This window comes from Ursus arctos, unplaced genomic scaffold, assembly GCF_023065955.2.
Source record: "Ursus arctos isolate Adak ecotype North America unplaced genomic scaffold, UrsArc2.0 scaffold_31, whole genome shotgun sequence".
In the NCBI taxonomy this organism is placed as follows: Eukaryota; Metazoa; Chordata; class Mammalia; order Carnivora; family Ursidae; genus Ursus; species Ursus arctos.
This window is the reverse complement of record NW_026622997.1, coordinates 579585-595719: the sequence shown is the minus strand read 5'-3', so window position 1 is coordinate 595719 and position 16135 is coordinate 579585. Positions and strand designations below refer to the sequence as shown.

The 16135-nt window shown below is 39.1% G+C and overlaps 2 protein-coding genes across 2 annotated transcripts; both read right to left on the bottom strand.

Moving 5' to 3' along the window:
• Positions 1-1928: 1928 nt before the first annotated feature.
• Positions 1929-2873, bottom strand: LOC125283547 (olfactory receptor 2W1-like). Its single transcript, XM_048225567.2, has one exon. The coding sequence runs from the start codon at positions 2871-2873 to the stop codon at positions 1929-1931; it is 945 nt and encodes a 314-aa protein (XP_048081524.2).
• Positions 2874-14952: 12079 nt separating this feature from the next.
• On the bottom strand, positions 14953-15897 carry LOC125283546 (olfactory receptor 2W1-like). Its single transcript, XM_048225566.2, has one exon. The coding sequence runs from the start codon at positions 15895-15897 to the stop codon at positions 14953-14955; it is 945 nt and encodes a 314-aa protein (XP_048081523.2).
• Positions 15898-16135: the final 238 nt, after the last annotated feature.

The window sequence follows — 16135 nt, the reverse complement described above, 5'->3', positions numbered from 1 at the left end:
CTTTCATGACGTGTCTCCAAAGGCAAGAGAACCAAAAGAAAAAATGAACTGTTGGGACTTCATCGAGATAAAAGTTTCTAGACAGCAAAGGAAACAGTCATCAAAAGAAAGAGGCAACCTACAGAATGGGAGAAGATATTTGTAAATGACACTACAGATAAAAGGCTGGTATCCAGGATCTATAAAGAACTTCTCAAAGTCGGGATAGGCCGGTGATGGGTATTAAGGAGGGCACATATTGTATGGTGCACTGGGTGTTATGTGCAAATAATGAATCATGGAACACTAAATCAAAAACTAAGGATATATTGTATGGTGACTAACATAACATAATAAAAAATTATTATAAAAGAAGTCATTAGCCATCAGGGAAATTCAAATCAAAACCATATTGAAATACCACCTTACACCAGTTAGAATGGCAAAAATGGACAAGGCAAGAAACAACAGATGTTGAAGAGGATGTGGAGAAGGGGGATCCCTCTTACACTGTTGGTGGGAATGCAAGTTGGTACAGCCACTTTGGAAAACAGTGTGGAGGTCCCTTAAAAAGTTAAAAATAGAGGTGTCCTATGAGCCAGCAATTGCACTACTGGGTATTTACCACAAAGATACAGACGTAGTGAAGAGAAGGGCCTTATGCACCCCAATGTTCATAGCAGCATTGTCCACAATAGCTAAACTGTGGAAGGAGCCGAGGTGCCCTTCAACAGATGACTGGTTTAAGAAGATGTGGTCCATATATGCAATGGGATATTACTCAGCCATCAAAAAGAACGATTACCCAACATTTGAAGCAACATGGGCAGGACTGGAGGAGATTATGCTAAGTGAAATAAGTCAAGCAGAGAAAGAAAATTATCATGTAGTTTCACTCATTTATTGAACATAAGGAATAGCAGGGAGATTGGTAGGAGAAGGAAGGGAAGAATGAGGGGGGTAAATAGAAGGGGGAATGAACCACGAGAGACTATGGACTCTGCGAAACAAACTGAGGGTTTCAGAGGAAAGGGGGGTGGGAGATTGGGATAGGCCAGTGATGGGTATTAAAGACGGTACATATTGCATGGCGCACTGGGTGTTACAGGCAAACAATGAATCATGGAGCACTACATCAAAAACTAATGATGTACTGTATGGTGACTAACATAACATAATAACAAATTTAAAAAAAACAAAACACATTTTCCACCAAGAAAAAAAAAAAAAGAAATGTGATATGCAGCATGGGACCCTGTGCTCCGTTAAAACTAGAAGTTGATTGTGAAATGGATATTGGGGGGTAGTTGCTCTCCAGCACAGGGGCCCTGCTGGCAGTATCAGGGCCATGAAAGGGAGTGTTGTTTCCCCTGAAAGTGGCAATTCTGGGAAGAAAGAAATCAGGGTGGGTCCAGTGCAAGCCTACATTAAAATAAGTTTCCTTCCAAAACATTTACTTAGTATGTTGTACTTATCTCTATTACTGTGCTTATTCACATTTTATAATTATGTGTTTACTTGTCTGAGAACCTTATTAATCTTTTTAAAAAAAAATATTTGAGAGAGACAGAGATAGTGAGAGAGAGAGCATGAGTTGGAAGGAGGGGAAAAGCAGACTCCTCACTGAGCAAGGAGCCCTATTAGGGGTTGATCCCAGGACCTTGGGATCATGATCTGAGCCGAAGGCAGACACTTAACTGACTGAGCCACCCAGGTGCCCCAACCCCTGATAAATCTTGAAGTTCTCTAATTATGTGGATTGCAGTTTTTTTATGTATCTGTATCTTTATCTCATAATTTTTGTCTTCTTTCTACTTATTTAGAAACTCAGTACCTAGTGCAATTCTTGGTATGTGTTAAACTCCCAATAAATACTCTTTGCATAACTGAGTTGATTCATCTTCTGTTGGTAAAGGTCTATATTATTTCCTTGCTCTCTTTCCTCTAACTCATGACTTCGCTGACCATTTTTCTACACACATTATTCTCTTTACTGCGCTCTTCACATCTTTGTTTCTTAAAGTGTAGATCAGAGGGTTAAGGGTGGGTGTGATGATCGTGTAAAAGAGAGAAAGGAACTTCCCCTCATCTTGGGATGTGCTATTCTGTGGCTTCATGTACATGTAGATGATTGTTCCATAAAACAGAGTTACTACTGTGAGGTGGGAGCCACATGTATTAAGGACCTTACGCCACCTTGCCTCTGATTTGATCCTCACAACTGCTTGAGTGATAAATCCGTATGAGATGAGAATTAGTGATATAGGTGCTAGAAGAAATACCACTCCAAGAGCAAATACAGTGATCTCAATTACTTTTGAGTAGACACAAGCCATCTTGATCAATGCTGGCATCTCACAGAAAAAATTATCCACCTCTCGGTGCCCACATCTGGGCAACTTCAAAGTTAAGGAGCAAACAGTTAAGGCACTGCCAAGGCCACCCAACCAGGCGGTGAGCACCATCTTCTGGCAAAGCTGAGGGTGCATTATCACTGTGTAGTGAAGAGGTTGACAGACAGCAGCATAGCGGTCATAGGCCATCACAGCCAAGAGAAGACATTCAGCAGATCCCAGGTCAAGGGCAAAGAAGAACTGGAGCACACACCCTCCATAGGTAATAGACCTTGTTGGACCCCATAGATTCACCAGCATCTGGGGGACAATGCTAGTTGCATAGCAGAGATCCAAAAAAGACAAATTGGATAAGAAGAAATACATGGGAGTGTGGAGCTGGGCGTCTAGGTAAGATACAAGAATGATGGTTGTGTTTCCTACCAGAGTCACAATGTAGAAGATGAAGACAAGCCCAGAGATGATGCGTTCCAGTTGGGGTCGATCAGAAAACCCCAGCAGGATGAAATCCGTAGTGGAACTTCCATTGTTTGTGTCCATGGCTCCTTAGGAAAGTCTAGGAGACAAATCACGGTAATCAAAATAGCATCAGCTCTAGGCAGAAATAAAAATCTTTGTACTTTGCCATGAGTATCCCAGATGCAGTTGTTTTTTGCTCTCTCCCGTTTGGAACACTTCTATTAATATTTTCCTGTGTTAATTGTCCAATATTTCCCTCTCCATGTTTACTCATAACTAGAGTGGTTATAAAATAACATGGTAACCCAATCACATGAATTGTAAGTCATGGAAAGGGCTTAATAAGCCATGACACCTATAGTTCTATGTACTTGGAAAGCTACTAAACCCCTGTGTTAATGATATACTTTAAGAATGCGATATATTTTGAGGAGTTGTCCTGCTTAAATGTATGGGATAAGTATCACTCTATCATGACAATTTTTTCCCTTATCAAAGTGGTGGAGTTTGGGGTAAAAAGCTAAATGATCCATTTTCCTGAGATAAACTTCACCATTTGGTAGTAGGATCCCTTTTCATATTCACTTCCAAATGTACGCATTCCAGCTGTTGTAATCTCCATCACCACCAACATCCTCTTCATGTTTCCCCTCCTCTTCATCTTTGCAGACACTGCTGTTCCTGTATCAATTTTAGTGTTCTCCACCATAATGCCCTTTTTTGTTACATGTGATTTGGGTGCCAGGAAATATAATCTTTCCTGTTGACCTTCATTTCCATGTACAGAGGCCATGTGTTTCTTTGAATACCTTTCATGACTGCTATTACACCGTTTAAATATCCTTACTGTCTTGTCACAGAGTAAAAAATTGAACTTTTAATTTCAGAAACATTTGGCTATCACAAACCCACATCAACCACCTATGTTAGCCTCTACTCTTCTGGCCATTCAGCAAAAGTAACAAGGTAGGTTACTTGAACAAAAAGCAGCTATTTAAATGATTATTGTGTTGTTTTTCCACATGGAAATTAACAATCATAGGATTCAATCCTCTGGTTGCTTTGGAACCCTATTGATAAAATCTTATTTCACTTCTGAAAGATTACTGAAAAGAGATAAAGAAGACATATATTTCACTATTTGTGAATACTTTATCATTAAATAGATGGAATATTTTATTACTGAATTAATTTTAATTTTTTTAGTTTCTGTTCTTTTGGTTTATAATTTTTTTCATATAATATCTGACCATGAACCTCAGAACTAGGGGTCTTTGTATTCGTAGTGGGTTTGGAGCCAAGATATAATAAATTTATTTGCTGCAGTTACAGTAAATAAGGTAAATTACCTACAGTATATCATTGTTCCAAGCAGTTCAATTAAAACATGATAATGTTACAATCATGAAGAAGGAACTGTTATTACCAAGTAGTATGAGATAGGGATGTATTATTTCTCAAAATGGAAATTTAATTTAATTTATGAATATGAAGATTTTTTTGTGGTTGGATGTCAGCTAAATTGAGCATAGTGCAAATTCTGGACTCAGAGCGTGGTGTCAAATTGCAGCTTCACTACTAGGAGGTAATGTGTCCCTGGGCAGTTTTGTAAACTGTTTATACACCAGGTTCTCTATATGTTCAGTGATGATAATAATATCCTGCAAGAGAGGTGGTGAAGATTAGTATTTGTGATAACACTAGCAACAGTGCTTGGTTCATATTTAATCCTCAAAATTAAAAATTGTATTCACCAACCCACAAATTATTAGTATTCTTCTCACTCCTTCCCGTCTTCATTTTTCACACTGCTGATTTTATGATGGTCTAGAACTAAACAGGAATGCTTACAATTTTACATTGACATAACTTTTAAATGCACAGACACTCATGTACACAAAAGGGCCCACAAGCAAGATGTACATACTGAACCGATAAACCCAGAGGCAGGAGAGGACAGAGGACTTAGCTCCCAACATGGTTGATTACAAAATGCACTCAGTATTCTTTGACCACGTAAGGTTGGGATAGTGTTGGGAATTAAAAGGCCATAGAATTTTAGAGTTGAAATAGACTCAGAAAGCACGATCCAGCCTTCTGCCCCTGAAGGAGGTCTTCCACAGAATATTCACAGGACTCCTGTTTTCAGAGCTTCGTAGCTGTCCTTTCATCTGTGCCTCTGACTCCTTATGGGAGTGAGAGATGCCTCTTTAACAGAGCATTGGCTCTTTGTCTTTATTCTGGAAATAACATGGACTAAGTCAATTCAACATGGCTTTGTTATTAAAAAACCAGTTTTGTTACACAATAAAAGAAAAAAGCCAAAGCTTGATGAGTTAAGGTGGATATTCTTGTAACTAACATGTGCATCAAGAAATAGAATCCTACCACCGTAGGAGCTTCTGTTCATGACTCGTCAGATCATCACCCACCCTGTCTCCCGAAGTATCCCTATCCTGTTTATTGTAACCTCCTTGGTTTTTAAATTTTATTACTCAAATGTGCATCTCTAGACAACATTGTTTAGTTTGACTCCTTAAACTTGAGTTTCATTTAATATTAGAAGCTATTATCAAACATACCCTTAGCTTTATGTTCCCAGACTAAGTGCTTGATGGTTGTCAGCTCTTCCTAACACTGTATGATGTTTAATTACCATGCTTTTCTGGTTTCTATCCATGGACTTACCATGGTTTATTGAATGCCTTCCATTAGTGAGTTGAGAGATCAACACAGTACTGCAGGTGTGCTATTCCACTGGAGAAGGCTGTGAGCATCCATGATGCACATGCAGTTCCTAAAACAGATGTTAGCTAGGTTTAGCAGGTGAAATACATTACCAGCTCAGTGTCAGCTTTGGTCTCTTAAGAACCCAGGTATCCTTATTGGAAGTGTGAAGCCTGAAATTACACTTTATGTAATTTTATGTTGTGAGTCCAAACATAGGACTTTTCAAAGCCTTGGTCTCAAATTTTAGCTATTATTGTGATTTTAATTTAAGCGTGGACGTGATATAAAAACTACAGAGCACAAGCAGAAGTAACAGATGTCGAGAAAGTGGCATCAGTATTTTCACGGAAACAGGTTTTCATTTTTCACAATATAGAATCCAGTTGCTAATAGTATAGCATGAATTTGCATGTAACTTTGTTCAATGAAATGTAGGAAATGAAGCAGATATATTTAAGCATAATTTCAGTGTCCAGAATGATGTGGAGAGAAGATGAGAAGAAAATTAGAACATATTTACATTTGAGGAGGGAAGAATTCACAGCTGTTTTGTTCTCATGTAGTCCGGTGGTATCCATGTTCCCACGATGACGAGCCTTCATTTCACGGGTAATCAGAAGGATTCTTGTTTGGCAAGTCAGTGAGTCCATGAAATACTGATTGGCCACCACTGTCCTGTACTAACACCATGATCACATTTGCACTGAATGCAACAGCTGAATTAAGATTCAGTGAAGTCGGGGTGCCTGGGTGGCACAGCGGTTGGGTGTCTGCCTTCCGCTCAGGGCGTGATCCCGGCGTTGTGGGATCGAGCCCCACATCAGGCTCTTCCGCTATGAGCCTGCTTCTTCCTCTCCCACTCCCCCTGCTTGTGTTCCCTCTCTCGCTGGCTGTCTCTATCTCTGTCAAATAAATAAATAAAATCTTAAAAAAAAAAAAGATTCAGTGAAGTCTATTTCACGTGGATGCTGGAGAAAAACTATTTGTGGGACTGGTGGAAAAGTTGACGAATTTGGTTTGTTAAATGCATTTTTGATGGGATATGTGAGTCTTTTCATGTGCACTCCTGTTGGACACATTTGTGGGTGGATCTCTGCCCAGTTAAACCAGGAGAGCCCTCCCCTGGTCTCTGTGTGCTGCAAGAAGTGTTTATGTAGGACTCTAAAGGCTAGTGTGTTAATGTGGTATAGACCCTGGGGACTAGTGTCCCACAGAGGTGATTAACAGATCTTACAGTATGGTCAGAGGGTTATCCAAACAACCATTTTAGGAAAGCTTCCTTTAAGATTTGGGTTTCATTTTGTCTTTTATTCTTTTTTTTTCCTTAAAGATTTCCTCCATGAAAACTAATTTCAGAGTTGACTGTTATTATGTATTAAATTTACTGTCGAAGATTAAAAATATAATTTAAACCGTATCTATAAATTTAACAGATTTAATTGAACTTTTTTTTCCAGTGGGTAAGACATTGGTCAAGTTGGAGAAATATAAGCAATTATGTAGGTGTTATTTTTACAGTAAACAAAACACTTGCTATTTTTAAAATTTATTTATTTTTTATTATGTTCAATTAGCCAACCTATAGCACATCATTAGATTTTAATGTAGTGTTCAGTGATTCATTAGTTGCATATAACACCCAGTGCTTATCAATACACATGCCCTCCTTAGTACCCATTACCCAGTTACTCCATCCCCCCACCTCCTAACTTCTGTAACCCTGTTTCATTCCCGGAGTCCAGAGTCTCTCATGATTTGTCTCCTTCTCTGATTTTATCCCATTCAGTTTTCCCTCCCTTTCCCTGTGGTCCTCTGTGATATTCCTTTGTTCCACATATGAGTGACCATCTGGTAATTGTCTTTCTCTGATTGACTTATTTCACTTAGCATAACCCCCTCCAGTTCTATCTATGTCAATGCAAATGGTGGGTATTCATCGTTTCTGATGGCTGAGTAATAGTCCATTGTATATATATATATGGACCACATCTTCTTTATCCGTTCATCTGTTGAAGGGCATCTCAGCTCCTTCCACAGTTTGGCTATTGTGGACATTGCTGCTATGAACATTGGGGTGCATGTGCCCTTTTTTTTCACTACATCTGTATCTTTGGGGTAAATACCTAGTAGTGTGCAATTGCTGGGTCATAGGGTAGCTCTATTTTTAACTTTTTGAGGAAACTCCATACTGTTTTCCAGAGTGGCTGTACCAGTTTGCATTCCCACCACAGTGCAAGAGGGTTCCCCTTTCTCCATATCCTCACCAACACTTGTTATTCCTGCCTTGTTAATTTTAGCCATTCTAACTGGTGTAAGGTGGTATCTCATTGTGGTTTTGATTTGTATTTCCCTGATGGCTAGTAATGTGGAATATTTTTTCATGTGTCTGTTAGCCATTTGTATCTCTTCTTTGGATAAGTGTCTGTTCATGCCTTCTGCCCATTTCTTGAGTGGGTAATTTGTTTTTTGGGTGTTGAGTTTTTTATTTATTTTATTTTTTTATAATAATTTTTTATTATGTTAGTCACCATACAGTACATCCTTAGTTTTTATGTAATGTTCCATGATTCATTATTTGCGTACATTGGGTGTTGAATTTGAGAAGTTCTTTATAGATCTTGAATGCCAGTCCTTATCTGATAGATCATTTGCAAATATCTTCTTCCATTCTGTGGGTTGCCTCTTAGCTTTATTGACTGTTTCTTTTGCTGTGCAGAAGCTTTTTATCTTGATGAAGCCCCCAAAGTTCATTTTGATTTTGTTTCCCTTTCCTCTAGAGATGTGTCTTGAAAGAATTTGCTGTGGCCGTTGTCAAAGAGGTTACTGCCTATGGTATCCTCTAGGATTTTGATGGATTCCTGTCTCACATTGAGGTCTTTCATCCATATGGAGTTTATCTTTGTGTATGGTGTTAGAGAATGGTCCAGTTTCATGCTTCTGCATGTGGCTGTCCAATTTTCCCAGCACCGTTTATTGAAGAGACTGTCTTTTTTCCTTTGGATATTTTTTCCTGATTTGTTGAAGATTAGTTGACCACAGAGTTGAGGGTCCATTTCTGGGGTCTCTGTTCTGTTCCACTGCTCCTTGTGTCTGTTTTTGTGCCAATACCATGCTGTCTTAGTGATCACAGCTTTGTAATATAGCTTGAAGTCAGGCATTGTGATGCCCCAGCTTTGGTTTTCTTTTTCAACATTCCCCTGTTTTTTTGGAGTCTTTTCTGTTTCCATACAAATCTTAGGATTGTTTGTTCCAGCTCTTTGAAAAATGTCAATGGCATTTTGATAGGGATGGTGTAGAAAGTGTAGATTGCTCTGGGCAGCATAGATATTTTCATCATGTTAATTCTTTCAATGTGTGAACATGGAATGTTTTTCCATCTCTTTGTGTCTTCCTCCATTTCTTTCATAAGTGTTCTGTAGTTCTAGAGTATAAATCCTTTACCTCTTTGGTTAGGTTTATTCCTAATTATCTTATGGTTTTTGGTGTTATTGTAAATGGAATTGATTCCTTAATTTCTCTTTCTTCAGTCACATTGTTAGTGTGTAGAAATGCAAGTGATTTCTGTGCATTGATTTTTGTATCCTGCCACGTTGCTGAATTGTTATATGAGTTCCAGTATATTGGGGTGGAGTTTTTTTTTTTGGTTTTCCACATAAAGTATCATGTCATCTGTGAGGAAAGAGAGTGTGACTTCTTCTTTGCCAATTTAAATGCCTTTTATTTCTTTTTGTTGTCTGATTGCTGAGGCGAGGACTTCCAGTACTATGTTGAACAACAGTGGTGAGAGTGGGCATCCCTGTTGTGTTCCTTACGTTAAGGGAAAAACTCAGGGAAAAACTCTGAGTTTTTCCCCATTGAGAATGATATTCACTGTGGGATTTTCATAGATGGCTTTTATGATATTTAGGTATGATTCCTCTATCCCTATCCTTTGAAGAGTTTTAATCAGGAAAGGATATTGTATTTTGTGAAATGCTTTTTCTGCATCAGTCGAGAGGATCATATAGTTCTTGTCTCTTCTTTTGTTAATGTGATCTATCATGTTAATTGATTTCTGAGTGTTGAACCACCCTTCCATCCCGGGAATAAACCCAGCTGGGCATGGTGAATAATCCTTTTAATGTACTGTTGGATCCTATTGGCTAGGATCTTGTTGAGTATTTTGGCCTCCATGTTCAGTGGGGATATTGGTCTGTAATTCTCCTTTTTGGTGGGAGTCTTTGCCTGGTTTTTGGATCAGGGTAATGCTGGCCTCATAGAATTAGTTTGGAATTGTTCCTTCCATTTCCATTTTTTGGGAACATCTTCAGTAAAGTAGGTATGATTTCTTCTTTAAATGTTTGGTAGAATTCCCCTGGGAAGCCTTCTTGCCCTGGACTTTTGTTTTTGTGGAGGTTTTTTTTTTTTTTTTTTTTTTTAAGATTTTATTTATTTATTTGACAGAGACAGCCAGCGAGAGAGGGAACACAGGCAGGGGGAGTGGGAGAGGAAGAAGCAGGCTCCCAGCGGAGGAGCCTGATGTGGGGCTCGATCCCAGAACACCCGGGATCACGCCCTGAGCCGAAGGCAGACGCTTAATGACTTCGCCACCCAGGCACCCCTTTTTGGAGGTTTTTGATTACTGGGTTTTTTTGTTTTTGATTTTGGAGGTGGTTTTGAGGTTTTGATTATTAGGTTTCAGTTTCCTTGCTGGTTATTGGTCTGTTCAGATTGCCAATTTCTTTCTGTTTTGGTCTTGGTAGCTTGTAATTTTCCAGGAAGGCATCATTTCTTCCAGATTGCCTAGTTTGTTGGCATATACCTGCTGGCAATAAATTCTAATAATTGCTCCTATTTCCTTGGTATTGGTCATGATTTTTCCCCTTTCATTCATGATTTTATTGATTTGGGTCCTTTCCCTTTTCTTTTGGGTAAATCTGGCCAGAGATTTGTCAATCTTATTAATTCTTTCAAGGAACCAGCTTCTAGTTTTGTTGATCTGTTCTATTCTTCTAGTTTCTATTTCTTTGATTTCTGCTCTCATCTTTATTATTTCTCTTCTCCTGCTTGGTTTAGGCTTTATTTGCTGTTCTTTCTCCAGATCTCTTAGGTGTAAGGTGAGCTTGTGCATTTGAGATTTTCTAATTTTTTATTTTATTTTATTTTTTTAAAGATTTTATTTTTATTTATTTGACAGAGATAGAGACAGCCAGCGAGAGAGGGAACACAAGCAGGGGGAGTGGGAGAGGAAGAAGCAGGCTCATAGTAGAGGAGCCTGACGTGGGGCTCGATCCCGTAACGCCGGGATCACGCCCTGAGCCGAAGGCAGACGCTTAACCGCTGTGCCACCCAGGCGCCCCGGAATTTTCTAATTTTTTTTTTTTTTTTTTAAGATTTTATTTATTTATTCGACAGAGATAGAGACAGCCAGCGAGAGAGGGGACACAAGCAGGGGAGTAGGAGAGGAAGAAGCAGGCTCATAGCGGAAGAGCCTGATGTGGGGCTCGATCCCATAACGCCGGGATCACGCCCTGAGCCGAAGGCAGACGCTTAACCGCTGTGCCACCCAGGCGCCCCACGGAATTTTCTAATTTTTGAGAGAGGTTTGGACAGCTATGTATTTCCCCATTAGGACAGCCTTTGCAGTATCTCATAGTTTCTGAATCAATGTGTTTTTATTTTCATTGGTTTGTGTGAATTGTTTACATTCCTTCTTAACCTCCTTGTTGAACCATTCATTCTTTAGCAGGATGCTTTTTAACCTCCAAGTATTTGAGTTCCTTCCAAATTTCTTCTGTTGTTGAGTTCCAGTTTCAGTGCATTGTGGTGTGACAATATGCAGGGAATAATCTCAGTCTTTTGGTATCTGTTGAGACCTGATTTGTGACCCAGTATGTGATCTATTCGGGAGGAAGTTCCGTGTGCACTTGAGAATGAGTATTCTGTGGTTTTAGGATGTAATGTTCTGTATATATCTATGAAGTCCATCTGGTCCAATGTGTCATTCAAAGCTCTTATTTCTTTGTTGATTTTCTGCTTACATGATCTGTCCATTGCTGAGAGTGGAGTGTTAAGGTCTCCTATTATTAATGTATCATTATCAGTATGATTCTTTATTTTGGTTAAAAGTTGATTTATGTAGTTTCATGGTCCCATGTTGGGGGCATAGATATTTACAATTGTTAGATCTTCTTGTTTGATAGACCCTTCAAGTATGATATGGTGTCCCTCTACATCTCAAATACAGTCTTTGGTTTAAAATCTAATTTGTCTGATATGACAGTTGCTACCCCAGCTTTCTTTTGAGGTCTGTTGGCATGGTAAATTGTTCTCCATCCTCTCACTTTCAATCTGGAGGTGTCTTTAGGTTCAAATGAATCTCTTGTAGACGGCATATGGATGAGTCCCTCTTTTTTATCCAATCTGAACATCATTCAGTCCAAGGTGTCAGTCACTAACCTAGAAGACCATTCATATCTTCTTCAGGTGCTAGAGCCTGCACATGTTTCCTCATCTGTCATTTTATCCCAGGGGAGATCTCAGTCATCTGTGCAGACAGGGACAAGCATGTGCTATAACACGGAGACATTGTTTTTCCAGTCTTGTTGTCACTGTCAGCATCTTCCTCCCAGTGACACTTTCACATCACAGTTATATGGGGAGTCTGTTCATGTACAGTGGCCTTTGGAGGGGCACCAGTCACTGTACTAGCTGAGATTTTTTCCGCTCCTCTAGGGGCGAAGTTTTTCTCCCTTGGGAGTGATTTATCTGATGTGAATGTGTACATTGGGAGAAATAAATCAGCTACTCAGTGTGACCCAAACTTTAGTGTGAAAGGGAATAATTTAAAAGGAAATTAACTAAAAAGTTAGCAGTCATTATTTCTAGGTTATGAGATGAGAAACTTTTTCTTTTTATTCCTCCTGTTTTTCTCATGTCCAGATACACACTCACAAGGATTCTATAATATTATGCAGGTGAAAGAAAAACTATACTGTGCTTCCCTTCTCTTAGGTGTCAGGTGTTGCAAATGCCCTAAATGTTAAAAGCCTGTAAGCGTAGCTGCAGTATTCATTACCCAATGAACAGTTGTAACATTCTGTAGAATAAGAACATTTTCATGTGTATTTGTTAAAAAACTCTTCATTCACTTAATCATTATCCAGACATTTACTGAATATGTAATCATGTCAGAAACCAGATTAGACACAGTAAAGTCACACATGAATAAGAGGCTCTGTGTTGTTGAAATGCTCACCAATGCCTTTTCCTCAAATACATATGCAACAAATATAGAAAAGGATAATGCCAATATAGTGACTGGTTTTGGAGGGAATTCACAAGACAGATTGATGTATTTATGAGGATATCTCTCCTAAAGTAAGATAACAACTGATTTTAAGAGTTGAGTAAAAGGTTTGTAAGTGATAAATCACATTTACTATGATTGGGGATGAACTTCTGTCACAAAGAACAGTTGATACTCGTTTCCAGTGTCCACAGTGTCACCATTCTAAATGTTGTCCAAACGAAGTCCTTACAACACCATACAGGTTATATTGTCCCTAGGGCTTCTTGTCTCTGGGTATCATCACCCTCTCTCAGATTCCTTATTATTCTCAAGGCTTACACACTTGGCAGTTTTAAAGTTACCTGAAGAAAGGAATCAAATGTTTATTTTTAAAATTTTAAAATTTTTGTTTTGCAGCATAAAAATTTATTTTATTTTTTATTTTATATGTTCAGTTAGCCACCATGTAGGACATCATTAGTTTTTGATGTAGTGTTCAATGAGGAATCACGTGTTTAAAATAAAGGTATAATGTCTTCCCTGTGGAATCCTGGGAACCACAAGGTTTGAGGATGGGAGAGAGAAGACCATTAACCCCTACAACCCTCATAATCCCACCCAAATACTCCAGGTAGGTTGTAGCTTATTTGGCCTTGTAATCACAAAGCAAGGACACCGATGATGTGAGGACTCTCACATGGAGAGAGAATTTCCAATTCTGAAATGGTTGACTAGTACAGAAGGATAGTAGTTTTCTCTCCAGCATAGAGATTCTCGGAGTTAGAATGCATTTACCACTAAAAAAAAAGTTAAAAAAAATGGGAGAACTAATATGAGATTGTTAAATTTTTATTTTGTTAAATAAGATCAAGGCCCTTTCCAAAATATTACCATTACTACCACCATAGTTCAACAAAACGAAGAATATTATTAAACCAAATAGCAAGAAGATAGTATTGAATAAAGAATACCCTTTTATAGTGATTTCATTTAGAGGAAACCCCTCGTTTCCTTTATGTCTCTTATCTAAGAGCCTAGAGAAACTATTACCCACCTCCTTTCATAGGTGTATAGGGAGGAAATTAATTAAAATCCATAAAACTATGTTAATTTTCTATTTACAACCCAACATCTCCCTCTTCTCTGTAATAGTGATTCTCACACTTTAGCCTGATCACCTGTAGTGTTTGTTGAAAACATCAGTTGCTGGGTCCCTGCTCAGATAGTTGGTCAGTAGGTCTGAGGTGGGCCCAAGATTGTGCATTTCTGATTTGGTGCCAAGTGATGCTGTTGCTGCTGGTCCAAGGCCACACTACCTTCCAGGAAACGCCCAAAATCCTTACCAGGCCACAGTAGGTAAAAGTTAAGCTACTCTAACAGAGAGACCCAAAAGCAGAGTGGCTCGATTGATATTAAATAATATAGAAGCTTTTTCTCCTATAATCGTTTGAAGGCATTCCTCTATTGGTGGGTGGTTCTCTTTCCATCTTATTTTTCCATTCTCTCTTAGGGTTTGGTAAAGCTAGGTACCCTCTACATTCACATTCCAGCCAAGAGGAAGGGTGGGGGAAGAGTGAGAGCAAATGGTTTCATGTTTGAGAAGATAACTCAGGAGTTACACACGTTGAATCTCTGGCATTGTGTTGGTGAGGCCACGTTCAGAAATGTGATGTGCAGAAATGTCATATGGTGGCCCTGTGCCCTGTTAAACTAGAAGCAGAAGATAGAGTGGGTATCAATGGGTAGTTGGTTTCCAGCACAAAGGCCCTGCTGGTGTATCAGGTGCCTCTAAGGGTGTGTTATTTCCCATAAAAGTGGCAAGTCTTGGAAGAAGTAATCAGTGTCCTGCTAATTCTACATTAAAATAAATTTCCCTGTGAAGTAATTTCTTAATACCTTATACATATTTCTATTACTGTACTTAATCACATCTCATAGTTATGTTTATTTATCTGTAGCCCCTGATTAGTCTTGAAGTGTATGAATTGAGTATTTCTCTCCGTATAATTTCTGTCTAATTCATACTTATTTACAAAGTCAGTACGTAGTACAATTCTTGGTACATGATAAACACCCAATAAATGCTTTTTGCATAAATGAATCAATACATCTTCTGTTGATAAAGGTCAATATTATTTCCTTAGCTCTCTTCCATCTAACTCATGACTTGGCTGACCATTTTTCTAAACATAGTGTTCTCTTTACTGCACTCTTCACATCTTTGTTTCTTAAAGTGTAGATCAGAGGGTTAAGGGTGGGTGTGATGATTGTGTAAAAGAGAGTGAAGAACTTCCCCTCATCTTGGGATGTGCTATTCTGTGGCTTCATGTACATGTAGATGATTGTTCCATAAAACAGAGTTACTACTGTGAGGTGGGAGCCACATGTATTAAGGACCTTACGCCACCTTGCCTCTGATTTGATCCTCACGACAGCCTGAGTGATAACTCCATATGAGATGAGAATTAGTGATAGAGGTACTAGAAGAAATACCACTCCAAGAGCAAAGACAATGATCTCCATTACTTTTGAGTAGACACAAGCCATCTTGATCAATGCTGGCATCTCACAGAAAAAATTATCGACCTCTCGGTGCCCACATCTTGGTAATTTCAAAGTCAGGGAGCAAAGAATTAAGGCACTGCCAAGGCCACCCAACCAGGCGGTGAGCACCATCTTCTGGCAAAGCTGAGGGTGCATTATCACTGTGTAGTGAAGAGGTTGACAGACAGCAGCATAGCGGTCATAGGCCATCACAGCCAAGAGAAGACATTCAGTGGCTCCCAGGTCAAGGGCAAAGAAGAATTGGAGCCCACACCCTCCATAGGTAATAGACTTTGTTGGACCCCATAGATTCACCAGCATCTGGGGGACAATGCTAGTTGCATAGCAGAGATCCAAAAAAGACAAATTGGATAAGAAGAAATACATGGGAGTGTGGAGCTGGGCGTCTAGGTAAGATACAAGAATGATGGTTGTGTTTCCTACCAGAGTCACAATGTAGAAGATGAAGACAAGCCCAGAGATGATGCGTTCCAGTTGGGGTCGATCAGAAAACCCCAGCAGGATGAAATCCGTAGTGGAACTTCCATTGTTTGTGTCCATGGCTCCTTAGGAAAGTCTAGGAGACAAATCACGGTAATCAAAATAGCATCAGCTCTAGGCAGAAATAAAAATCTCTGTACTTTGCCATGAGTATCCCAGATGCAGTTGTTGGTGTGCTCTCTCCCTTTTGGAACACCTCTGTTAACACTCTCCCTGTGTTCAGTGCCCAAAACCTGTGTTTACTCATAACCAGAGTGGTTCTAAAACTTAGTATGGTAAACCCAATCACACTGAATTG